The sequence below is a fragment of the Pseudorca crassidens genome, chromosome 8, assembly GCF_039906515.1.
Source record: "Pseudorca crassidens isolate mPseCra1 chromosome 8, mPseCra1.hap1, whole genome shotgun sequence".
NCBI classification, from domain to species: Eukaryota; Metazoa; Chordata; class Mammalia; order Artiodactyla; family Delphinidae; genus Pseudorca; species Pseudorca crassidens.
This window is the reverse complement of record NC_090303.1, coordinates 86,103,037-86,129,566: the sequence shown is the minus strand read 5'-3', so window position 1 is coordinate 86,129,566 and position 26,530 is coordinate 86,103,037. Positions and strand designations below refer to the sequence as shown.

Here is a 26,530-nt window from a genome sequence, read left to right as displayed (position 1 = left end):
GAATAAAATCATTTGACAACTAACTTACTGCAGAATGCAGGGTCACACACAAAGCCAAGAATATGTAAATCAGATCAGGAGATGAAAAGGGCCAAGAGGAGAGCTCCTTGTTATTGAGAGTCGGTCTGGAAAGCTCACACAACTCAACCCGGACAATCAATTATCTTTGTTTGGCATATTTCTGAGTTTATTTTTTTCAAGGTTCAGCCCTTACAATTTCTTTCCTTCTTTGGGGACAGGGATCCAGAATTTTCCCAATCTCTGAAACACCTCCAGGTTCTCTCTACTATCTATCTTTTCTACAATTAATTTTCTATTTCAGTTGTTTTTTCTTCTAGTTCCTAACCTACAAGGTATGTCCCCCCTCAAAGAAAACCTGGGAAACACAAGTCCAAATTTACAAAACAGATAAAATAGGACTGGTCATTAATAGCAGATTAAGAAAACACCATTTTATGAAGTCACTTACCAGTGCTCTTTAAAAATGGAAACTTCTCCTAGAAACTTTGTAAGATCCACCAGAACTTCTTTATTTCAACACTGTCTCAAAGAAAACAAAGTCTTTCTACAGTACATATTGTTTGCCTGAATAAAAGTCACGATTTTTTGAGGGAAAAATATTAACTGCAAAGTATGTAAACATTTAAAAAGCTGACTTCAAAAGTAGTTTTATGAAACACAAGGGACATCTTGTAGTGTCCATATATAACTTTTTATTAAGAAAATGAACAAAATACATTCTTTCTCCATATGTACATTACATACAACGTAATTCTACAACTGCAATTGTTCAGCAGATCACTTATTTATTCACAAAGCAGTGTTAACACATTCACCAAACCTGGGATCAGAACATTACTTGTACTAAGAAACAAAACAAACAAAACCCTAAAAAGTCCATACAGATAGGGCAAAAGTAAGATAAAAAGTCCATACAGATAGGGCAAAAGTAAGATAAAACAGAGAGGATCATGAGGGGAATGGGGAAGATTATGGAACACACTCAACACAGCCCAACGATGACTTAGAACAATAATGATGTTAGGGGACACCTGATGCCCCAAAACATTTCTGTTTAAAAACTACAACTAGCTTATGCCAGCTGTTTCAGATTTCCCTCATGATTTCCTTTCTGATTTAGGTACTTGAGGATACAGAAGAGGAGGGTAAAGGAAGGAGTAGAACCCTGAAAGGTTGCAGTTTTTTCCTTCACATATTAAGAAAAGGATTCTCATGAAATATAAAACTCTAAATCTTAGCTGGTAACCAGAGAAATACATTTTTTGGAGAGACATTTGCTAAGCACAGTAAGGGAACTCTTGTTTCAAGGACTCCTTATTTATATACTTACGTTCATTTCATCTGTTTTACTTTGCTCTTCTCTGCTTTTCCTTTGGCCTTTGAAAAGTACCTCATCCTTTTTAGGTGTGAGTTTAATTACGGTTATATTAAAAAGTCCATCTAAACAGAAAGCTCTTCATGGGTATGAATATGCTCCAAATGTCTATAATGGTGCATAAAGGGCTTAAAAATTCAAATTAATCTTAGAGATAAAATTTCCAATGACCTGAACAAGGCAGATCCCTATAGCTTTTGGGTAGTATCTTACATGTATAGTTTAGGCTTAAGAGATACATATCAACAGAATTATTTTCAGACTGTTTGTCTAGAAAAGGGCAATGCTTTAAAGGAATATAGTAAAGGTAGAGAAAAATGCTTGCAGACAATGAGGAATGGCTGTGTCAAAATTTTTTTTTTTTTTTTACTTTTTCTGGCCTTTACCATGTTGGATAACAGAAGGAAGACAGGAAAAATAAAATGAGTAAGTCTCACCGGTTAAATATTAGTGGCGTTCCTTCTTCACACTTAGTAATTTCCTAAATTTCTATGATAAACATATTTTTATAATCACAAAAATCAATAAATGTTATTATTTATTTAAAAGTCCCATAAAAGATGTTTAACACTCTCCAACTTTCAGATGAGCTGGTTGCTGTAACACCATGTTTCCAGTCCAGGGGATGTTCTAACAGAAGGAGCTATCCATAGCGTTAATAAGCAGACCCAGAAGGACAGACGGATTCTATTGGCTATGAATGGAGCTGTACCTTCCTCCTCAACCTAATTTGCAGTCCAACTTTGGTTTTGAGGATCTATCTCTACCTAAAGGGATCTCAATTTCAGGCCAATAAGTATACACACACACACACACACACACAGACCCACCCCATCTTTCCACTGAAAAGGTGGAATCATGTTTGTTGCCAAGAACAACAAAAGAAAAGGAGGCCCTAAGCTTTCCTGTACTCTTTTTCTGAGGCTGCACACTCAGCTGTACATAGATTTTGAAGTGGTGACAGGGAAGAAATCTCATTAAAAAGAAAAACCTATCTCTATAAAAGAATCTGCTCATAGAAAAATATCATTATTTTGCAATTTCTAAATTGAGCTATACATAAAATAAAATTAATACTATACTATTTAATTCATTCAATTCAAAAGACATTTTATGACAAGTCAAAAAAGCAAGCTGGCTTGAATAACACAATCACAGCATATCTTGGTCAGGCTAAATGTAATGCTTAAGAAAGTGAGTCTGGGCTTCCCTGGTGGCGCAGTGGTTGGGGGTCCGCCTGCTAATGCAGGGGACATGGGTTCGTGCCCCGGTCCGGGAGGATCCCACATGCTGCACAGCGGCTAGGCCCGTGGGCCATGGCCGCTGAGCCTGCGCGTCTGGAGCCTGTGCTCCGCAGCGTGAGAGGCCACAGCAGTGAGAGGCCCGCGGACCGCAAAAAAAAAAAAAAAAAAAAAAAAGAAAGAAAGAAAGTGAGTCCACTTTTATTTCTCTAAATGGGTAGTTTACAATTGAGGGAGAAATCAATTTACAACTGGTCACCAAAATCATTTTTCTGGGAAAGGAAAAAATATCTCAAAAAGGAGACCATGTGCATGACTTTTAAAAACATATACCTTCCCCATAGAAGACTACTTGCATTTAAACTTTTGGACTTTGATATCCTACTATCAAATTTGGGGTTGGGTAGACAATTACTTTAATATGTCATAACTTTGTATTCAGTGCTCTTACAAGTATAGTTAATCTGTACGGGTAAAATTAAGCTAAGCCTTTATAAAGGTGCAAGTACCCTAAGACTTCTAACGTAGACAATTTAAAAAATGTAAAGTTAGTATGCTAACACATATATATGGAATCTAAAAAAAAAAAATGGTTCTGATGAACCTAAGGACAGGACAGGAATAAGGATGCAGATGTAGAGAATGGACTTGAGGACACAGGGAGGGGGAAGGGTAAGTTGGGACGAAGTAAGAGAGTAACATTGATATATATACACTACCAAATGTAAAACAGATAGCTAGTGGGAAGCAGCCACATAGCACAGGGAGATCAGCTCGGTGCTTTGTGACCACCTAGAGGGGTGGGATAGGGAGGGTGGGAGGGAGGTGCAAGAGGGAGAGGATATGGGGATACAAGTATACATATAGCTGATTCACTTTGTTATACAGCAGAAACATAACATTGTAAAGCAATTATACTCCAATAAAGATGTTAAACAAAAAGATAAATATAAAAAATAAAAAATGTAAAGTTATACATCTCTGTCCTCAGTTTTCCCCCTTTTATCTTAAGAAGGAAAAAATAGCAAACTACAAGGCAATGTGATAAAACAGTCACTTGCCAAAATCTGATGGCATGGTCCTGATGGTATAAGATCCTCTCCTTTGTTGCAAAATGAATTTATAAAGTTCTGCCAGTTGCAATGGAATTGAACTTATTCTAAATAACTTCTCTAATTAATCACTTCACAGATGTGGAGGAAACCTAAAGAATAAGCCAAAATTATTAAATACTTCTACTGCCAAGCCCAGAACTCATGTATTTCCTGGAAAAGTAGAATAAACAGAGACCCTTTGGATTATGTGTAATTAATTTATTTTAAAACATGGAAACTAAATTGATGTCAGTTCAATTCTGTACGGGTTAGAAGTTAAACACGAAATGACAATTTTCTTCCTATTTTAAAGGGTTAGAAAATGAACACCAACCAAATGACACTAGCTAAATTGTAACAAAGGCTTTCTTGAGATTTGTTAATAAAGGAGAGAAATTAAGCTCAAAATTGGCTACTTAACTCCTTAATCATGCACACAGGCCTGTTCAGTATATCACACAGTGTTTTTCCTTCCTGCCAATTAATTTGGCATTCATTAAGCACTGAGTGAAACTGAAGGATGATGATCTCCTTGGGCTAGTATTTGCGTGGCAGACAGCTCAGATATCCAAACTAACCGCTGTGAATGCTAGCATCCCAGATGGTACAGAGCTGTGTTGCAGCAAGAGCTTAAACTCCATGAAAAAGCAAGTCCCCTGGGAGCCCAAAAACTGCATGTTAAAATGTTTTATTGCTGGTTTTCCCTCTGAATCCTTATCAAGGAATTGGCTGTACGTAAGAAACTGCTCACCTAGTTTAAGAGCTAGAGCCCATTACACTGGGTTTTCTGTTTCCAGATCTCTATCAGCTACTTGGGAGACAGTGAGGAAAGCAACTAACCAAGAAATGCTGCTTTCCAAAGACTATTCAGAACTGAGCTTTGATCCCTCTTGATAGTTTTCTCAGCACTGCTTTAAATTAATTGAGGGTTAGAAATGAAGAGTTTTCTTTCTCATTTAGATCTGTGGACCTTCAAATCCATGAGCAAAAAGCTCCTATTTTTCCTTCTCTAACATACCCTCATTCTCCTCACTAGCTCTGTTCCTGAGGTTCAATACCTCGAAGTGAAAATGCCACAGACAGGCAAAACAGAACATTGTGTACAAATGTCTAATATTGTGTACAATAATTCATTGAGACTAAACAGCAGATAAAAAGGTAAAAAAGAAGACAAATTAGTTCATAATTACAAGTGATGTCTTACAACTGGTCTACTTCCCTACTAAACATTTCCCCCCTTTTTTGTTGTTGACCCTATAGCTCTCAGATAACATCCACATAACATTCTGTTTTCAATCAAGCTAGGCAGTGTTTGAGGACATGACAGTATATATTTGTAAATCTTATTTCCAAATAATGACTATTGTGGAAGATAAACTAGAACTACCCTTTGATTTTCAGGTTTTTAAGTTCTGAATTGGGATCCAGTTCAAGATCTATAACTTTAGAGTTCTACCTAACAGAAAACACATAGTGATATGGTTTCCCACAAGGGCATCTCTCTCTGCCCCACGAGAAAACCTGGTTTACCATAACCTCTAATGACTCCTTAGGTTAAGTGCTATAAATCTATTGTCAGAGGATTTAGCTAAGAAAAATAAAAAAATAATGGAAACAATTCACAGTATTTGTGGGATAGGAAGAAATCAAGGTTTAAAAATTATGTATAAATAAAATCTCTTAAGATAGCAGTTTTTCTGAAAGATAAAAAGAGCATCTTGTGAAGAAATCAATAAACTACAATCATGAGTCCTCCCCATCAAAACAAACGGTGGCAACATCATTCAGCTGATCTAGGTGGCTCCTAACTATTTCAACAAACTTTGAAACTTCCATCTTCAGCTGAAACACCTCTAGACTAGAAGTTTTGGGCAGCCAATGTCATTTCAGCATTAATACAAATCACAGGGAGATGTAGGCCAGAGTGAAAAATCACAAAAGAATAATGTTATTTGACTAATAAGGAATACAAAAATTTTGAGTGAAAGAACCCAAAGATCTAATCTACAACTACTGTCATATGCAGACCCTCTATGATTACCCCTCTAATAACTATGAACTTTTCCTGAGGGAGCTTGCATATCTTAGATTAAGGACTATCTTAAGAATTTAAAACAGTGAAAGTTCAGGCCAGAATTTCTGCAAAAGGACGAAATTACATATGAACATGTATTTTTTAAGAAAAGAAGGGTTACAAAGGGTATATTTTTTACAGCTAGATGACGTTGCTTAAAGTACACATTGTAATGATCCTCTCTCATAGAAATCACTTCAAACCATAATTCTCAACTGCTTTGCAACATTCAATCAGCTAGAGTTAACACAACATTCACCCAGGAAAAAATTAAATGACCCACAATTACCCAATGAATTTCATATTGTGTTAATTATAGGGTAACTCCTTCCATGACACTGAGTTTAATTCAGAAAATAAAATCAGAAACATACTCCTTTCTAAGTGCTTTTTGATTCATTAAACATCATTCTCAATCTCTCACCAATGATTAAGTACCTCAAACTAGTTTTTGTTTATAGATTTTAAAACGGTTTTATTACATGGAACTCTGTTAATGTATCTCTAAATAGCACTTTTAAGGCAGATGTGAAAAGATCCACTACAAAGATAAGCTAGCAAACCATTTATATTCAAGACATAATTCACCAAAGAATGCAGTTTACAATCTTAAACAAATCACTGAGCTCTAAAGCCAACAAGCTTTTCTTTGATAAATCAGTGTATTAACTTTCTAATGTTTTCTATCAGTTTTTACTTATTAGACATAGATAAGTCAGTTTTAATGAAAACCAGGTCTGAAAAGACAATCTTGCTAAAGGTTAATACTGTCAGCTTTAGCACAGAGTTAGGCACCCAAATCTGAATTCTTTTGCTTCACAGATTGATATATGTGAATTAATCAAGCTGGCCACATGAGGTCTCTGTCATTCCACAAAATGCAACTGCATTTTCAAAGTATCTTGCAAATCAGATAATTAATTTCTCACGAGGTATAAGCACTGAAAATGTTAGAGATCTAGTTTACTTCTAGTTTAAATTATTTCTAGTTTATATTCTGGAATAATATATTCCACTGGAAAAAGGAGAAATGGGGATGAAACTGAAGCTAGGGATAATGACACTGAGCAAATTGTACCCCACTAACTAATGCATCTAAAACCAGGTGTTTCAATCTGGGGCTCACTAAGCTAGAATGAAATAATTTTTAAGTAGTAAAGCATAGATATTTGGCTACTTAAACAATGTATATAAATACCAAATTAAATTATAATACAGTGCTGGAATACTTGGAAATACATGTAGCTCCTCACTAAATATATAAACAAGTTTCATATCAGGGTTCTGATGTCGAAAGTGAGCAATGTGTCAATCTTGGTCACGGATAAAATGAAGCCTATATTCTCCTGCAATCATTACCAGCAGTGCCTCATTAAAGCCCCAGGGTACAAATTTTGATTTACCTAGTCAATAACTTCCTAAATACAGTCTATGTCACTTAAGTAACACTAAACAGTTTGCTATGACTCAACCCCATTTAAACATGTTAGTGAAAAAAAAAATTCTGTAAGTGAAGAAAAGGGAAAAGGTTCCACTTAAAGTGAGGAAAGATGAAATTAGAACAAGCATGTTTAGAAAACCACCAGTAGAGAGTCAGAGAAAAATAAGAACAAACAAAATCACTGAGCTCAAGAACTGAGTTTCCTCCAAATATGGAATCTAAGGAACGGAAAAAAATGACCCAAAAAAGCACTATAAAAATAAATGGTGGGGCTTCCCTGGTGGCGCAGTGGTTGAGAGTCCACCTGCTGACGCAGGGGACACGGGTTCGTGCCCTGGTCCGGGAGGATCCCACATGCCGCGGAGCGGCTGGGCCCGTGAGCCATGGCCGCTGAGCCTGCATGTCCGGAGGCTGTGCTCCACAACGGGAGAGGCCACAACAGTGAGAGGCCCACGTACCGTGAGGAAAAAAAAAAAAAAATGGTGGAGGGAAGCAGAATTTCATTTGGCTATGGTTTTTGAAGGGCCAGAATTCACAGTGAGCAAAACTAGAGCTTTTACATTTAGAAACTCTTATCAAGTTCTTTCCTATCAACCTGTTTCCATGAAATGAGTTCAATAGGCTACAATATTAGCGATATTAATATTTTATGTTCTTGACTGTCAAGGAAATCTTTTAATGAAACTGCCTAAGTATGTAGGCAGATTCTATTTGCTCACTTGTAAAGTCAACTGGTTATTCTGCAGCTACACAACTTGGTACTTACTGAATTATGTACTATATCTTTCACAAGGTAAGAAACAAATTTAATTGTTTAATAAATCACTACTGATCGATTTGGGATGCTTGGAAAGCCAAGCAGCCCAAGATTCAAGCCTAGAAGTAGGACAAATATACTTCTGTCCTTCCCCCAAAGACGAGAAACCATGCAATAATGACAGACTGAAGAGGGATCTCAAAGTCTCATTCCTATACATGAGACTTTTCAAAAGTGCAATTCAATTTCTTCTTTCTTTGGTAAGGCCTAATCTTGCTACTCGGGGACACAGTAAATTCTCTGAAGTCATTCACTTGGAAGAGCCACTGGACTGATGGACATTTATTATACTTAGCCTGCTTTAAGCATGGTGGGTATCAGTTGCATACAGCACACTTTTTTGAGCAAATGTAAGCACTGGCCAGGTTTAAATTTCCTATGCTGCATTCCACAGCACCTCATGGAACAATACATACCACCACTCCTCACAAAAAAAGGAACAGTGGAAAAGCCCATCTGCCTTTCTTTTAGTTTAGTAAAAAATATTTGCACCATTATTTTTCTTTTTCTCCATTAAAAAAGCCTGGTCTATTTGTTTAATGAAATGCCTGTCAGCTGTATTCCACTGGAAAACTACAAACCATTATTCTTTAAAATATCAGTATATAGAAGCAGATGTAGGGAGCTAATGTGTATGAAAATAAACAAAAACGTAGCTCTGGAACCCATCCTCCCAAATGAAAATGCTACAAACAGATAGCACACGGAAGAAATTGAAGCCCTGGTCCTGCACAGCTCTAGCAGGGGAAAGAGTCATTTTCTTCCAAAATTACTACAAAGATATCAATGAACATGCTAATCACAACTAGAATCCTCCTGCTGGTAATTTTGAGAGTGGCTCTTAAAGGTTCTGAACTATATTCTCTCCTCAGTTTAAGGTTTCTGTGACTCAAAGCTCTGTAATAGCCACTATAAAATATATCATTATAGAAATACTATATACCAATCTCAGATAAGTGTGGGGATCAATCTCAGGTTTCACTTTTTAGTTCTATGACAAGGAGCGTAAATTAGAGCCCTCTGTTCCTCCTACTGTTTAATGTAATACAAGACTCTAGTCAACAGAGACACATATATCACTTAAACATACATCAATTGCCCTACAGAACTATATACTGTTAAGAATGAAGAGGTAAACAAATGATACATATCACTTACAAGCAGCTGTGTGATTCAAGATAAAGTGAAATGGGAAGAAAGGAGAAAGAAGAAAGGCCAAACAACCCAACAACAAAATTCCAATTCTTGTAGCACTGAGTCTGTGAACAGTGCTTACTTGCCCCAATTTTATAAAAATGAAATAAAAATCAGAAAAGGGTAGACTGCCTGATTTTTTCTTTTATACTCATGAATTCTTAAAAGTTAAAGTAATAAAATATATATATATATATATTTTTAAATGGAAAGTATACCAATTTCACTTTATTAGCCTAATTTCGGAATGGGATGAGGACTATGGGGTTGAGGTCAGGTGTGAAGGACGAGGGTTAAAATTTGTGACAGCAAAGATCCCTTCAAAATTCTGGTGCAGTCCTCAGTCACTGCAGCCTAATTGTCAGTCAATAGAGTTGAAATCCAGAATACTGAAAGCAGACTCCTGTGCTCCATTTCTGTCCAGGTACTCTTCGGTCACAGTGTGATGAGGTCCACCAGGTTGCCTTTAGGAGGAGTCATGCTGTCAGGAAAGAAATTTACTAAGGTGTCAAAGAGCTGAGTTCTTTGAGCATAGGTGTGATCCACATCGGAAAAGCCTGGTGAAGGAGAGATATAAAGAAACTCATCCACTGTGTTTAAAACTCAACATGTAACAGAAAACCTAGTTGAGAAAAGCAGCAATGTATAATGGAAAAACCAAAACCAAATCAGGCTTTGAAACCAGACAGACATGGGTCCTGATCCCAGTTCTACTACCTAGCAATGGTATGATCTTAGGTAGGGTAATCAGCCTTTCTGCAACTGTTTCCTCAGCTATAAATCTGTGATAATCCTGTTCATGTCATAGGTTTACGGTGCAGATTAAATGCAATTATGTGAAAACCACCTAGCAGAATGACTAGTACTTTAGTAACTAATACTGATTTCTCTTCTTTTCCTTATAAGCATTTTCCTCTTCTAGTCCACTGAGGAATTTTCATTCCTCTTTTCTGACTTTTTAATGCTTTTGAGCAGTAAAAATTTTTTGATAATAAAAATATAATCAAAATGAAAGAGGTCTTTAGAAAGTAGTCTAAAATCATTAAGCCCCGGAGACCTGCAAGAAGTCTCAGAGAACTGAGTGAAAATACAGACAGCTGAGGTTAAGAAATACATCTGTAATACACAGAACGATACCTGGCACATAGGAAATACCATGTATTTATGGTACTATGCATCAGGCTCTATGCTAGGCACACATCATGTGAAAAATAGAGAGCAATGTACTCCTTTTATCTAGATGAATGTTCTAGTAAAATACATTCTAAAAAGGCTAAGATCGTTGAACCGTAAGATATTTTTCCCCCTTAATATCTAGTAAACCCTTAATTTTCAAGTTTACTCCAGCCAAGGAAATATTCAGTGAGATGACTCTTTCCTTTAGTCAGCCAGTAATAGTATTGCTCCCCCAGCTGCTTCAAATTTTTTATGCACATATGAAGAATGAAAATGAAAAAATAAACAAAGTAGTCTATTGATTTTCCCCATTCCTGAGACAGCTAACTGAATATGAGAGGCCTACTGAATGCCATCAGAAACAGAAATAGTGCCAGAAAGTTCTTTATGCCATGATAATCAGTGAAGACTATTTCAAATTGGACTGATTTTCAGTTAACTTAGAATACAGTTTTAGATGCAATCTGCCTTTTAATCTTGTAAAGAACATGAACAGAACAGAAAGAACATTGCCAAGGATACCAGTTTCCTGGAAGGAAAATAAACAATGCCTCAAGAAAGGTACATTCCTCCTTATTAAAAAAAAAAATTATTACTATTTTAAGTGTGAGGGCAAATGTTTACTACTTTGAGATGAGTTTTAGATTTAACAAAGCCTACTACTATATCACAGAAATGAATGGAAGGAAATACTCCAAAATGTAAACAAAGGTTACCTCTGAATGGTGAGATTATATTTTTTCTATTTTATGTTTTTCTGAGTTTTCTAAATTGCTTTATTTTCGACTTATTTTGAAAAATTTCAAACTCACAGAAAAGTTTCAAGAATAGTACAACAAACATTCATATACATATATCCTTACCTAGATTAACCAATTGTTAACATTTTGCCACATATTTTTTCATTCTCTCTTGTTCTCTAAGTGTGTTTGTATACCCCACTCATACTTTTTTTGTGGAACTACTTGGGAGTAAATTGTAGACATCTTCACCCCTAAATATTTGAGTTCATTTCACCTAAGAACAAGAACATTCACTTAAATAACTACTATATATGAAATTTAGGAAATTTAACATTTATGTCTCAAAAATCTTTTTTATAGTCATTTTCCCCACTAATCTAAAATTCAAGATCGAACACTATATTTAGTTATCCAATGTCTTTAGCCTGGAACAGTTCCTCAACCTCTCTGTTTTTTTTTTTTGTTTGTTTGTGACACTGTTATAAAAAAAACAAAGAGCAGTAATATAGTAGAATGTATTAAATTTGGGGTGTCTGGTTGCTTCCTTATGATCAGATTCAGTTTATGAAGTTGGCAAGAACACTACATAGAGATGCTGTGTCCTTCTCAATGCATCATCTTAGGAGGCATGTGGTATCAGTTTGTCCCAATACTGAGGATGTTAACTATGATCATCTGGTTAAACTGGTGTATGCCAGATTTCTCCAATGTAAATGTGTACTTTTCTACCTTTGCAGTTAATAAATATTGATGAGAAGATAGTTTGAAACTATGCAAATATCCTGTTCTTCAACAGATCTGCACCCAATGATTTTAGCATTAACTGATGATTCTTGCCAAAACAATTATTATGTATATGATGGTGATTTCCTAATTCGACAATTCCTTCTAGATTCATTGGATGACATTAATTGCAAAGAAGAGTTTTCCTTTTCCTTCCTTCATTTTATTTCTCTATTTGCATTAGTATATACTCATGAATCATTTTCTTGTTCAATAGGTTACATCCATTCCTGTCATTATTCATTTTAATACTCATATGTTCTCCCTCTGTATCTTTTTGAAATGTCCCCATTACTTTTTGAGTACATCCTTACTTTCTGGCACAGTAAGATCTCCAAGCTTATATTTACACAGCTCTGGAGTCACCATTTTCCCCAGGAACCCTAATTCCTTTTAGTGGCAAATGATATTTAGAAACCAAGATCAGTTGTGCTAATTGCCCAGGGTGGTGTTGTTTCTAGGCCTATACATATATGCACACATATTATACACTCATCTATTTAAAAAAAAACAAAATCATTAGTCCATGCTTTTATTGCTAATTCAGTTTTTTAAGAACCTCACAGAGTTCTTCCTCTCCTTATTCCATTCCATGTTTATAGCTCCTTTCTCCTACTAGGAAAACCTACTCCCAGCAATATTTATTCATTTGTTAAACCTAAAACACACAAGTTCCAGAATTACTATACCCAAACCATTACCAGCAAAATTCAAGATTTCCTTGCTTTTATTGTTTTTAGAATATACTTCACTGATAGTATATAGTCTAAGCTGTATTTAAAAAGGTTTAATTCTCTTTTTTCCCCTACTGTGCAATTATGTTACCAACTTGATAAACATGTCTGTTTGTTCCTGTTCGTATTCAACTTTAGGGCTTTTCTCATCTTTTATTTTATTTTCTTTACTTGTAAAAATGCTGTGGTACATTATATTTTTAAGAGAAGCTACTGATTCTGTGATAGTACTCTATAAAATAATACCATTTTCATGAGATCAAATGATTTAGGAGGGAAGGAACAAACACTGAGTCTCTACTACATGCTAGTTTCTTTACGTATGACATTTCATTGTCACAAAAATAACCCAACAAAGCAGTTACCATAAACTCCAATTTCAGATGCAACACTTAAGAGAGTCAGTCATTTAATAAGGCATCACAGTTGGTGAGGAAAGAGAATGGAGCGTGAACCCAGGTCTGACTCCAAAGCCCATTTATTTTTATTAACTGAGTGCTTATTAAATTGTAGGCAATGTGCTAAATTCATTTAATCCTCAAAAAAAACCTTTTATTTTTATTCACCTTTTACCAATAAGGAACTTGAAATTTACACTCTCATTAGATGAATGGTTAAATTATGGTAGATCCCTATTATGGAATATTGTGTATCACTTACAAATACAATAAATCTAGTACAGTTTCATGTAAGCACCTCCAAGCCACATCATTAAATTTTAAAAAGTTATGTGGAGAATACATGTTTTTATATTATGTAATAAATAAAACCAGAAAACATAAAACCATACATCTATGTGTGTGTGTGTGTGTGTGTGTACATATATACGGTTGATCCTCATTATTCAGATTCCATATTTGTACATTTGCTTACTTGCTAAAATTTGTAACCCCCAAATCAGCATTTGTGCCACTTTTGTGGTTACTCACAGACATACACAGGGTGGCAAAAATTTGAGTCACCACATGTAAATATATGTTCTCAACTGAGGTCAACTAGGTAATGCTCTGCCTTCTTGTTTTAGCTCTCATACTATAAACAAGTGTCCTTTTCACAGTCTACTTGGTGTCATGTTCTTCAAATTCTGTGTTTTTTGTTGGTGACTTCACCGCTGAAAATGGCCCCCAAGTGTGGTGCTGAAGTGCTGGCTAGTGTTCCTAAGTGCAAGAAGGCTGCAATGTGCCTTATGAAGAAAATACAGGTTAGATAAGCTTCGTTCAGGAATGAGTTATAGTGCTCTTGGTGTGAGTTCAATGTTAATGAATCAACAGTATAAATACACAAGTAAGGTGTGTTCCTGTTGAAAGAAAGCAACATTATATTATTAATCAATTGACAAAAAGTCTGTGACAAGAGGCTTACAGGAACCTATCTCTGTATTTTCCATAGGAGCAAAGGGTCAGTATTCACCAGTTCAGTGTTATAGGTGACTTCATAGACTATTACTGTGAATAATGGGAATCAACTCTACCTGTATGTCGGTGTATAAAGATCTGCCAAATACAAATGGTTACACTTGAGGGAAGCAGGCAGGGACTGAGGGAAGTTGTTCAAAGAGAATCTTAATATTTTAAAAAAATGCATTAAAAATGGGTGGGGCACCAGGAAACTCATCAACAGCAACATGACTACTTAAATGGTAGAGACAGGACAAAAAAGGTTGTATTGATTTTAAATCTCATACTCCTAATTACTGTTTCTCTCATTTTCACCATACAGTGGAATGAGGAACTTATCGCTCAGAGTAGTGGAAACTGGTAAAGCTCAATGAGAGGTAGTACAGTTAGTGATTTAGTTCTGAAGCCAAACTACTAAGGTGTGAATCCTGGATTTGCTACTCACTAGCACTATTCCTGGGCGACTTACTTTAGCCTCTCTGTGTTCCAGTTTCTTCACATATAATAAAAGGGGATCATACTAGTGCAACTTCATAGGGTTATTATGAAGATTAAGTGAGTTATGACATGTAAAGTGTTTAGAATAGTACCTGGTCCCACAGTAAGTGCTCAATAAATAATAGCTATCACTTTATCATTACTATTGTGACTGAAGACAATGACTGCTCTAAAAGAAAGTGACCTATTAGAAATATACTTTTAAAAAAATTTTTTTCAAAAATTTATTTATTCATTTTTTTGGGCTGCATTGGGTCTTCATTGCTGCGCATAGGCTTTCTCTAGTTGTGGCAAGCGAGGTCTAATCTTTGTTGTGGTATACGGGCTTCTCACTGCAGTGGCTTCTCTTGTTGCAGAGCACGGGCTCTAGGTGCGCGGGCTTCAGCAGTTGTGGCACGTGGGCTCAGTAGTTGTGGCTTGCAGGCTCTAGAGCGCAGGCTCAGTAGTTGTGGTGCACGGGCTTAGTAGCTCTGCGGCATGTGGGATCTTCCCGGCCCAGGGCTTGAACCCGTATCCCCTGTGTTTGCAGGTGGATTCTTAACCACTGTGCCACCAGGGAAGCCCCAGGAATATACTTTTAAGTTAACATCCTATACAGGCTAGGTAGCTTTTCCTATTTATGGTAATAAGGAAGAAATAGCAAGAATTCTCATTTTTCTCCTAGATAGAAGTTTCTTTGTGTTTACGTTTCTTATTTCTAAAATAAACTCATTATTATATAAAAATCACCTGTAAACATGTGGGCTAAAGACAGGAGGTTGAAGAAAGTCTCTTGCTGAAATCTAAGTTTGGTGGATTTAGTACAAGTATAAAGGCTAAAAGGGCACAGTAAATGCTGTGAAACCCCTAAGGCTCCTCATTCACAAATGTCAACACACTGCCAAAGAGCACTGTACTTTAGACATAAAATATTTTAAACAGCTGTCTGAATTCATACTTGCACATCGCATACGGACTATAAAACTTCTAAAGAAAGGTGTGAAGACCAAGAAAGGCAATATGCTTCTACAGACCAGATTTTCCCTGTCACATACCTTGCTGAAAATATGCTCTTAAAATTAGCAGAAAGCCCAAGTTCAAGCTTCAAAGTGCCCACAGCCACAGACACAGACACAGTAGCTCTAAGCTAAAGATCCCCAAAGGTTATTTTTCTCCGAAGTCAGTCATTTTTCAAAACTAAGATAATGCCAGCTGTTTGCAAATCATTTTCCATCTTTCTAAATCTTTAAATTACATATAACATTAGTAAATACTAAGAGGTTAAGATAAACTGGATGAATTCTGAAGGAAGTCAGTTTGGTTGAGCCAATTTTGGCAGGACATAATTTAGAAAACAAAATATTCAGTCATCTATACATGAAAAGTGTATACATCTATACATAAAATAACCCATTAGATTTCAATTCTAAGTGGCGTAAAGGTAAAACAATCAGACAGAAAATGAATGAGAACCACGAACTCTAAATAGGCATGAAACCTTATGAAAGGTACTTTTCGTTTATAAATAATATATCAAATTTCTCCTTATTAAAATTAGCATATAACCTGAATTTGCTCCTCATCCAAATTCACCAGTGTTACAAAGATGACATTTATAAAGAAGGTAGTAATACGAGTACCTGAATGGAGCACTTACTAAGTATTTCATTTTGTTGTTTTTCATAATTACTTAATTCTCTCAACAACTTGAGGTAAGTACTCTGCTTACCTCCATTTTATAGATGAAGAACTTAATGCTTAGAAAGGTGAATTGTTCAAAGTCACTTTTAAAATTAGCAAGTGGCAGAGCTGATAGCTAAACCTAGATTCTGACCCTTAACCACTATACGACACTCTTATCTCTTAACTACTAAACTGCCTCCCTTCAGACAGGTAGGAAGAAACAAAACCCCACAGAAAATTTCCCTTTTTGTATTTTTTTCTGTTGTGTTTGTACGGATCTCAGTGTACCTGAAGTTTAGAATCCAACTAAAACAAACTGTTCCTGGCAAAATATATTAGCTGACAGTGAATAGGGCAGAGAAAGAAGAAAAGAGTTAAGCTAAAAGTAAAACATTCGCTGACACCAGTCTAACATATTCAAATGACTGCCAAAAAATTCTTGTTCTAAAGGCTAAATATAAGTCAGCCAGAGATATTTCAGTGCTGTCCACCATTAAAATAAAAATAATGGCTCTGGGCTGCAGTACCCATACCTAACAAGGCACACATTTATTCAAAGTGAATATCTATATGCAAGGCTCTCAGTTCCTGTATCACTAAACCTGTTTCAAATGATAAAATTCAAAAGGGCGTGAACTTTCCAAAATAATGCCTATAACTAGACTCTCCATCTTAGGGCTGAGATTTCTAACAACCTGAAAACATTTTTTAAAAGCCCTTTGAGTGTATGGGATAGTGGTAAACAATTACATAAATTTTTAGGAGAACCTACTGGAGTTACGTTTTATAGCAGTCTTCTTGCCCTGTGGAATCCTACATATTCTGGAATTATAACTCAGGACTGCAGTTGCCTTGATCAGTAGAGTAGCCTCAATTACTCATTAAGGAAAAACAAAACAAAGGGCAAGACCCCAAGAAACACTACTACTATTTCCATCCCAGTGAGAAACACCATCATTGTACGTCTCTGTTTTTTTTTTCATTTGAGGTACGTTTCACCTTTAAGAGACAAAAGGTCAAACAATGAAGAAATTAAACTGATATTCCAAAGTGTTATTTAATTCCAAAGATAAAGAGAAGTATTTATATTACATACGCTGGAAAATTTCGATACTATTGCTGGACTCTAAGGCAAATTAAAAATAGCACCAGCATTAATGAGATTAATATGCATTCACTGTGTGACTGCATAATGACAAGAGGAAAGTTGGAAATTCCCATACTTCAAAAGGCTACTATCTTGTTGAAAAACTGAAGCTATAATGACTTATTCTAACTAAAAGATCCTTGAAAATTCACCTGACTAAAGCTCTGGATTCTGGAACTTCTAGACTCCCCACTTTACCACAATCTAGTTTAACTACTTTAATAATTCATTAATACTAAATGAGAGTACTACTAAGTGAAAACTGATGCCCGTATCTGGGATGCTTGAGAAACACTTGGAACAATTAAGATACCAACATACAAAAATGTCCATTTTCAGGAAAGAGGTAATTCGTCCTGCTCCCAAACATTTATTTCATTGCCCACTCCATCACCATTCTGTTGACACCACACAATTTCACAAAGAACAAACAGGAAAACCATTCAACCAGCAAGTGTTAACTCATAGTAAGTATATCAGTAATACAGCCTGCATTCCAAAACAACGTTATACAAATTAATTTATTTTGATCAGGCTTCTATTGCCATCTGTTTGCATAATAACCCTGCAATTGGTGTAATAGGAACTGCAAACTGATCCATGAACTGGGGACTGATACCTGGAAAATAACCTTGTAGCAGGTTATTAGAAATTTTGCATGCTACCTTGAAACTTGCTTCATTTGTTTGGATGACATCTCATCTGATGTTTCATTTAAAAGAAATCAAAGTCCAACCTCCCAAATTCTAGGGCATATGGCCGGATAAATTACATTGGAATACTTACCTAGAGCTGTGAAATCTGAACCAGATTTAAACAGAGCTGAAGCCAGGAGCTGAAACTGTGGGGTGGGGGGGGAGAGAAAAAAGCAAATTAGCTAGGTAAGCACATTGGAGAAAAAACTCCTATAATTTCGACTATTCATTAGCCACTGGATGTCTCCGCACATGTTGCATAAGTCTATTCACCAAAAAGTGGCAAGAAGAACATCGTATTTAGATTAAACAACATGCTGACTTTTCTGGTGGACTACTATTATCATTTTCCAAAATACTAGACCAAGTCCTGGAATTATTTTATTTTAAAAATATATTAAAGTATGTATTTATTAAGGAACAATAGGTCAACTGAAATATAAAATATTACTCACTACCATATGATCCAGCAATTCCACTCTTGAGTATACATCCAAAGAAAATGAAAACACTAATTTGAAAAGATACATGCACTCCAATGTTCACAGCAGCATTATTTACAATAGCCTGATATGGAAGCAACCTAACTGTCCATCAACAGATGAATGGATAAAGAAGATGTGGTATATATATACAATGGAACACTACTCAGCCATAAAAAAGAATGAAATAATGCCATTTGCAACAACATGGATGGACCTAGAGGGTATTATGCTAAGTGAAATAAGTCAGACAGAGAAAGACAAATACCAGATGTTACCACTTATAAGTGGAACCTAAAGAATAAATGAATGAAACAAAACAGAAAGACTCACAGATAGAGAGAACAAACTAGTGGTTACCAACGGGAAGATGGAAAGGGGTAGGGGCAGGACAGAGATAAGAGGTACAAACTACTATGTATAAAATAAATAAGCTACAAAGATACATTGTACAGCACAGGGAATATAGCCAGTATTTTATAATAACTTTAAATGGGATATAATCTATAAAAGTATTGAATCACTATTTTATACACCTGAAACTAATATAATATTGTAAATCAACTATACTTCGATTAAAGAAAAAGAAAATTAGGGGCTTCCCTGGTGGCACAGTGGTTGAGAATCTGCCTGCTAATGCAGAGGACACAGGTTCGAGCCCTGGTCTGGGAAGATCCCACATGCCACGGAGCAACTAGGCCCGTGAGCCACAACTACTGAGCCTGCGCGTCTGGAGCCTGTGCTCCGCAACAAGAGAGGCCACAATAGTGAGAGGCCCATGCACCGCAATGAAGAGTGGCCCCCGCTTGCCGCAACTGGAGAAAGCCCTCGCACAGAAACAAAGACCCAACACAGCCAAAAATAAATAAACAAACCAATGAACCGACATTAAAAAAAAAGAACGTATGATGTAGAAGTAGCACCACCCTTCAAGGTGGAGAAGAATTCACTTATCTACCACTATCCCTTCTTCCTTTAAAAAAAAAAAAAAAAAAATTACTCATTTGGGAATCTATCACATATAGAGAGACTGATGCCCTGTATATTAGTAAATAAGAATTCTCACTTCAAAAATAAATGCATGCTACTGTAAAACACCTGATGTCTCTGTGTAAATCAAACTCTGAGAAAAAAAGCATGGTTATTATGCATAAGCCATCCCTAAATTACAACTTAGATTGGTATTCCATGGTCATATATAATTGTATTGTTATATAATTATAAAGGCTCAAAGGTCTTTTTTACATTGAAAAAATGTTTTAAGTGTTGATTAGATTCCCAGGCTAGCCAGAGTTAGTTTAAATCAGACAATGCAACTGAACAATGACAAAATAAGATAAAACTATTGCATCACTTGTACTTTAACAAATTGGTAAAGAAATAAAAATTTAGAAGAACTATTCATATTTATCTTGAATGAGGATGCTGGAAAACAGGTCAGTTAAAGGAAGGAATAAGAGTATACAAATGAGTTGAATCTCAATGGAGTTTACTTGGCACTTTGCAAGACTTGAGCAGTTCATACCACTGATTCTTCAGGATGTATTTCACACTTGTACTTGTAGCCTTTAAAATTTCAGGTATCAGTCACCTGATTAATCATCCTTTCAATGTAAGAAACTGGACAAATTAGTTAGGAAAAAAGGGGATAAAAGGAAGAGCTAAAAATATATGAAACTTCTTCATACATTCTGGGTATCAGTCCTCTGTCAGACATATCTACTGCAGATATTATTTGGTCTGAGGCTTGTCTATTTTTATTTTTATTTTTAATTTTTGGCCGCATGGTGTGGCCTGTGGGATCTTAGTTCCCCGACCAGGTATCGAACCCAGGCCCTCTGCCATGAAACCGTGAAGTCCCAATCACTGGACCATCAAGGAATTCCCTCATCTATTTTTTTTTGATAATGTCTTTTAATGAGTAGAAATTTTAATTTTGTTGAAGTCCAATTTGTCAACTTTTTCTTTTATGATTAGTGCCTTTTGTGTCATGTCCAAGAAAGCTTTGCTTATCCCAAAGTTGTGAAGGTAATCTGTTTTCTTCTTAAAGGTTCATTGTTTTGGGTTTTATACTTAGATCCATAATCCATCTTAATTTTTGTGTTAAGAGTGAAATAGGGGTCGATGGGCTTCCCTGGTGGCGCAGTGGTTGAGAGTCCACCTGGCGTTGCAGGGGACACGGGTTCGTGCCCCGGTCTGGGAAGATCCCACATGCCACGTAGCGGCTAGGCCCGTGAGCCATGGCCGCTGAGCCTGTGCGTCCGGAGCCTGTGCTCCGCAATGGGAGAGGCCACAACAGTGAGAGGCCCACGTACAGCAAAAAAAAAAAAAAAAAAAAAAAGAGTGAAATAGGGGATGAGATATCCAGTTATTTAGCACTATTTGTTTAAAAAACCTTTCTTTTCCTTATTGGACTTGGTGCTCTGGTCAAAAAAATAAACTGACTGCATATATATGAGTCTGTTTCTGAACTCTATTCTGTTCTATTGATCTATTTGTCTATCCTTAAGCCAGTACCACACCACCTTGATTACTATGGCTCTATACAGCGTCCTGAAATCAGGTAGTAAGTATGAGACCTCCAACTTTTTCTATTTTCAAGATTGTTTTAGCTAGTCCAGAGCCTTTGCGTTTTGACTAAATTTTAGAATAAGTTTGTCTATCTCCTAAACAACAAAGAAACCCAAACTGACTGGAATATTGACAGTTTTTTTAGAAACTGCATTAAATTATAAACCGATTTGGGGAGAATGGACATCTCAACACTTTTTAGTCTTTCAAACCACAAATGTGATTTATTTCTCCATCTATTTAGGTATTCTTTAATTTGTCATCTAAAAATGCAAACAATTTTACTTCCTCCTTTCAAATCTATATGCTGTTTATTTCTTTTTCTTACCATATCGTACTAGCTAGGACTTCTGGCACAATGCTAAATAGAGGTGTTGAAGCAGACCACCTTTCCTTGTCATAATCTTAGGGGAAAGGGTTTAATGTTTTACAATTAACTATGGTACTAGCTGTATGTTTTTCACAGATGCCCTTTATGAGATTTATGATGTTTCCTTTATTCCTGGTTTGTTAAGAATTTTTATCATCAATGGGTTTTGCATTCTGTCAAATGATTTTCTTCACTTATTGAGACGATCTGTGGTTTTTCTCTTTCATTCTGCCAATGTGGTGAAATATACTGATTTTCAAATGTGAAACCAACCTTGTACTCCTAGCATAAACCCCCTCTTGGCTATTGTGCATTAACCTTTTTATATATTGCTGGATTCAATTAACTAAAATTTTCTTAAGAATTTTGTATCTACATTCACAGGGCTATTGGTCTGTAATTTTCTTTGCTTGTAATGTCTTTTTTGGGTTTTTACATCAGAGTTAAGCTGCTTCATAAAAGGATTTAGAAGGTGTTCTGTCTTATTCTGATTTCTACAAATCTATACCAAATTCGCATTTTTTTCTTCCTTAAAGGGTTGATAGAATTTACTGATATAGCCATCCAGGCCTAGTATTTTCTCTCTTGGAAAGTTTTCAATTACAAATTCAATCTCTGTAATTGATATGGAGTTCCTTAAGATTTTCTAATTCTTCTTGTGTTAGTTTTGGTAAGTTGTATCTTTCAAGAAATTTGTCCATTTCATCAAGTTGCTGAATTTGTTGACAAACTTGTTCATGATATCTCCTTAGTACACTTTTAATGTAGGTAGGGTTGTAATGATCTCCCCTTTTCATTTGTGATGCTGATAATTTATGTTTTCATTATTTGTTTCCTTGATAAGTCTTGCTAGAGGTTGACCAATTTTAGTCACTTTTTCAAAGAACAAACTTTTCACTTTTTATATTTTTTCTACTGTTTCCTATTTTACTAATTTCCTATATTCTAGTGAATACTTATTTGGGGTTAATTTGTTGCTCTTTTCTAACTTCTAAGATGAAAGATAAACTTCACTGGCTCTAAACAGAAGGATGGGGAGAAAACTGTTACTTTAACCATCCAATTAAATAAGTGGCACTGCTATGTACTGGCCTAGAGTTTTAACAGGTACTGAGTAAATAGTACACAATCTGAATAAAGTCAGTCCTCTCTCCCCAGCTTCAGACTTGAACATCCAACTATCACTTCAACATCTCAAGCCGGCTGTTTCACAGGCAACTCAAACTGAACATATACAAAATTAAACTCCTGATTCCAGTCAGGAGGCTCCACCTTCTCATTTCAGTTGACAGTAACTCCATCCTTCTAGCTTTTCAGGCTCAAAACTTTGGAGTCATTTCCTTCAAACCCTACATCCAATCATAAAATTCCGTTGGTTCTACCTTTAAAATATACTGAGGGGACTTCCCTGGTGGTGAAGTAGTTAAGAATCTGCCTGTCAATGCAGGGGACATGGGTTCCATCCCTGGTCCAGGAAGATTCCACATGCCGCAGAGCAACTAAAAGCCCGTGCACCGCAACTAGTGAGCCTGCACTCTAGAGCCCGCATGCCACAACTACCGAGTTTACGCACTGCAACTACTGAAGCCTGTGTGCCTAGGGCCCATGCTCCGCAGCAAGAGAAGCCACCTGATGAGAAGCCCGCGCACCGCAACGAAGAGTAAACCCCGCTCGCTGCAACTAGAGCAAGCCCGCGTGCAGCAACGAAGACCCAATGCAGCCAAAAAAGTATATACATACATACATATATATATATATAAATATATACATATATATATAGAGAGAGAGAGAGAGGGAGGGAGGGAGGGAGGGAGAGAGAATCTTATCTACTTTACTTCTCACCATTTCTATTGCTACTACTTTGCTCTGAGCAACAATCCCCCTTGCTTAGATTTCTACACCTCCCTCATAGTTCTCTTTGCCTCCATCCTTGTTCCCTTTTAGTCTATTCTCAATACAGCAGTCAGAGTGACCTAATTAAAACATAAAGCAGATGATATCACTCCTCTGCATGGACAATACCCTGAACCAGCTCCCTATTCAGAGTAAGAGCCAAAGTCCTAATAATGACTTATGAAGTCATTCATAACCTGTTCTGCCAATCCCTGCTCTTACCTCTTGGACCTCATCTCTGACTGCTTTCACTCTCCTTACCTCTACTCCAGCCACAAGTGTCTCCTTGCTGTTCTAAACAAAGCCAAATACTCTCCATCCCAGGGGTCTCTGTTCTAGCCATCCCTTTGCTAGGAATTATCTTCCCCAAATTATCTACTTAGATCACTCCCTCATATTCTTCAAGTCCTTGTGCAAATCTGACTTCCAAATGAGGTCTATTATGATTATTCTATTTAATACTGCAACTGCCCAATTCGTACCCCATATATATATATATATATACACACACACACACACACACACACACACACATATATATATGTATGTGTATATATATATATTTTAAACGTAGATTTTATTTATTTTTGGCTGCGTTGGGTCTTCATTGCTGCGCGCGGGCTTTCTCTAGTTGCGGCAAGCGGGGGCTACTCTTCGTTGCGGTGTGCAGGCTTCTCATTGCGGTGGCTTCTCTTGTGGCAGAGCACGGGCTGTAGGCACGCAGGCTTCCATAGGTGTGGCTCGAGGGCTTCAGTAGTTGTGGCTCGCGGGCTCTAGAGCGCAGGCTCAATAGTTGTGGCGCACAGGCTTAGTTGCTCCGTGGCATGTGGGATCTTCCCGAACTAGGGCTTGAACCCAGGTCCCCTGCATTGGCAGGCGGATTCTTAACCACTGTGCCACCAGGGAAGTCCCCTTATATTTTTGATCTCTTTTTAACTTTCCTATAATACTTATCAAATTCTAATGCACGGTATAATTTATTTAATATGTTTATTGTTCCCCCCCACTAGTATGTAAGTACCTCCTGGGCAAGTATCTTGTTTGGTTCACTGGTATATCTATTGTACCTAGAAGAATGCCTGGCATATTGTAGGAACTCTACACAATATTTTAAATAAATGACATCAGTACTTTGGAAGCTCAGTAGAAAGACAATTAATACAAAGTGTGCAATACTGGCTGAAAACTTGTTTTTCTTGTTCCTTCTCTATTATAGAATCCTCTCTGAAAATGGCAGAATCAGTTTAAGCATCCTTTTCTTGGCCCTTTTCTAGAAAAAAATACAATGTTCATAAGCTTTATTATAAGCTCATCACCAATTTAGAACCCATGCTCTGGAGACTGGAAGAAAGCAAAGAACCATTATTAGTTGATAGTCCACCAGCATTTTGCTACTAAAAGACACAATGATGACCCGAAAAAGGGGGAGAAAAATCTAAAAACCACTTCTGGTTGCTGATAAAATCATTTAATATAATGAAAAATTTGTAAAACATACATAGAGAACAAAACCAAGCTACTACAGAAAATGAAGAGCAGTAAGGCCTTTCTCAAAAAGGGGAATGATTTCTTACAATGAAAAGCGAAGATCTATATGCCTCACTAACAGATACTGTAAGTACATATATATACTGGAGCTGTCCCCAAGGGATTTCTTTCCCCAAACGAAATCTGTTCACACGTTTTTAAACAAAAGAATAACCTTACAGACCAGTAATTCTCAATTTTTTAGGTGTGCTTTCAGTTTTCCATTGTAAAAGAGGAGACAGAGGAGACTCTTAGGGTGAGGGTATTGTTCTGAAAAAGCTTCTATAGTGATTCTGATGCTGACATACACATGAATAACATCATTTTTACTAACTTCTACTAGGGTTAAACAACTCTTGATAGATACAGCTTTTCAGAAATGGAGTGGAAGTCTGTGGCATACAAAATCACAATTTGATACTCTTCAGGAAAAGAGAAACCCACTACCAAAATTCTTAAAATGACTGTTTGAACTTGAGATACCTCCCTGTCCTGGACTTTCCTACTAGCTTAGCTTTAAGAGCAAACTGTCTGTTTTCTTTGGCCTACTTGCAACTCACACAGCTGAAATTATTTACTTTGAAATATTTTGTTTTGGTTTGGTTTTAAAAAATAAAAGAAAAATGAATGTTCCGGATTACAGCCATTTTAGACAGACTATGGTGAAAACACAAGAAAATCCATTTATAACTCTCAAATGCATGGTCTAACAAAATGAACATTAACAGACTCTTCACAACTATGTTCAGTTTATAAGCCATAACAGATTAAACCAAATATATTCTGCTACTTGGCAAAATCGTGACAGTTCTCCCTATTTCAAATAGTATCATGAATTGACTGAAGACTCAAGAAAAGACAATTAACTGTCCTTTTTCAGGGGGTTTTAAAATGTGTTCTGCTGATTCTCCACCTACTGAAGGGTTGTAACCAATACTGAGTGAGAGAACTAGGGCTTATTTTCACAGTAGGCAACTATGAAAGAGTATTTCTTTGTTTTGGTGCCAAGGACATGCAGGCTCTTCTGCTTGAAAGTACAATGAACCTGGTACCTGAAAGTCATTCAGTCTGATGCCTGTGTCAATGCTGAACAGAGGAAAACACTGCTTGATGTCGCTATTACAAAGCCAAAGCACAGCAACAGCTAACAGGGAAATAGATGTAAGGAACAGAACTACATATAATCACCAATTCTGAGAATGGAAGGTAAAATGGATTGCAGTTCAGATGTTGCCAGATGAACCATGAACAAGAATAGTTAGCAAAAGGAAGAAGTGACAAAAGGAATCTTAGAAGTTGGAAGAGAGGTTGTAAGACCATGAAACTCATTGCAGGTATATTCACACACTGTGGATACGCAAATATGCCCTAAGAATATTAAATCTTAGAAACAGCTGCTTCCATCCCATGTTATGTATCATAAAAACTGAAAAGTAATGATCTGTTACTAAGTTCTCAAGCTTCGGGGCTACTGATAAACGAAGTTAGTAGCCTATGGTAAAACTGTACTGCTACAACATTCATATAACTAAATATCAAGCCAGCAAAGATTCTACTCCCACCAACCTCTCTTCACTTTCTCCTTACAATAAAGG

The 26,530-nt window shown here is 36.4% G+C and overlaps 1 protein-coding gene across 17 annotated transcripts in view; it reads right to left on the bottom strand.

Moving 5' to 3' along the window:
* Positions 1-690: 690 nt before the first annotated feature.
* Positions 691-26,530, bottom strand: part of MKLN1 (muskelin 1) — a 359,034-nt gene continuing 333,194 nt past the window's right edge. For all 17 annotated transcript variants that reach the window (XM_067747033.1, XM_067747040.1, XM_067747042.1 and 14 more), the window contains 2 exons: positions 18,184-18,238; positions 691-9,814 (listed from right to left, as the gene is read on the bottom strand). In XM_067747033.1, coding sequence (XP_067603134.1) covers positions 9,693-9,814; positions 18,184-18,238 — 177 coding nt within the window. In that variant the 3' untranslated portion in view covers positions 691-9,692. The remainder of the gene's footprint in view (positions 9,815-18,183; positions 18,239-26,530) is intronic.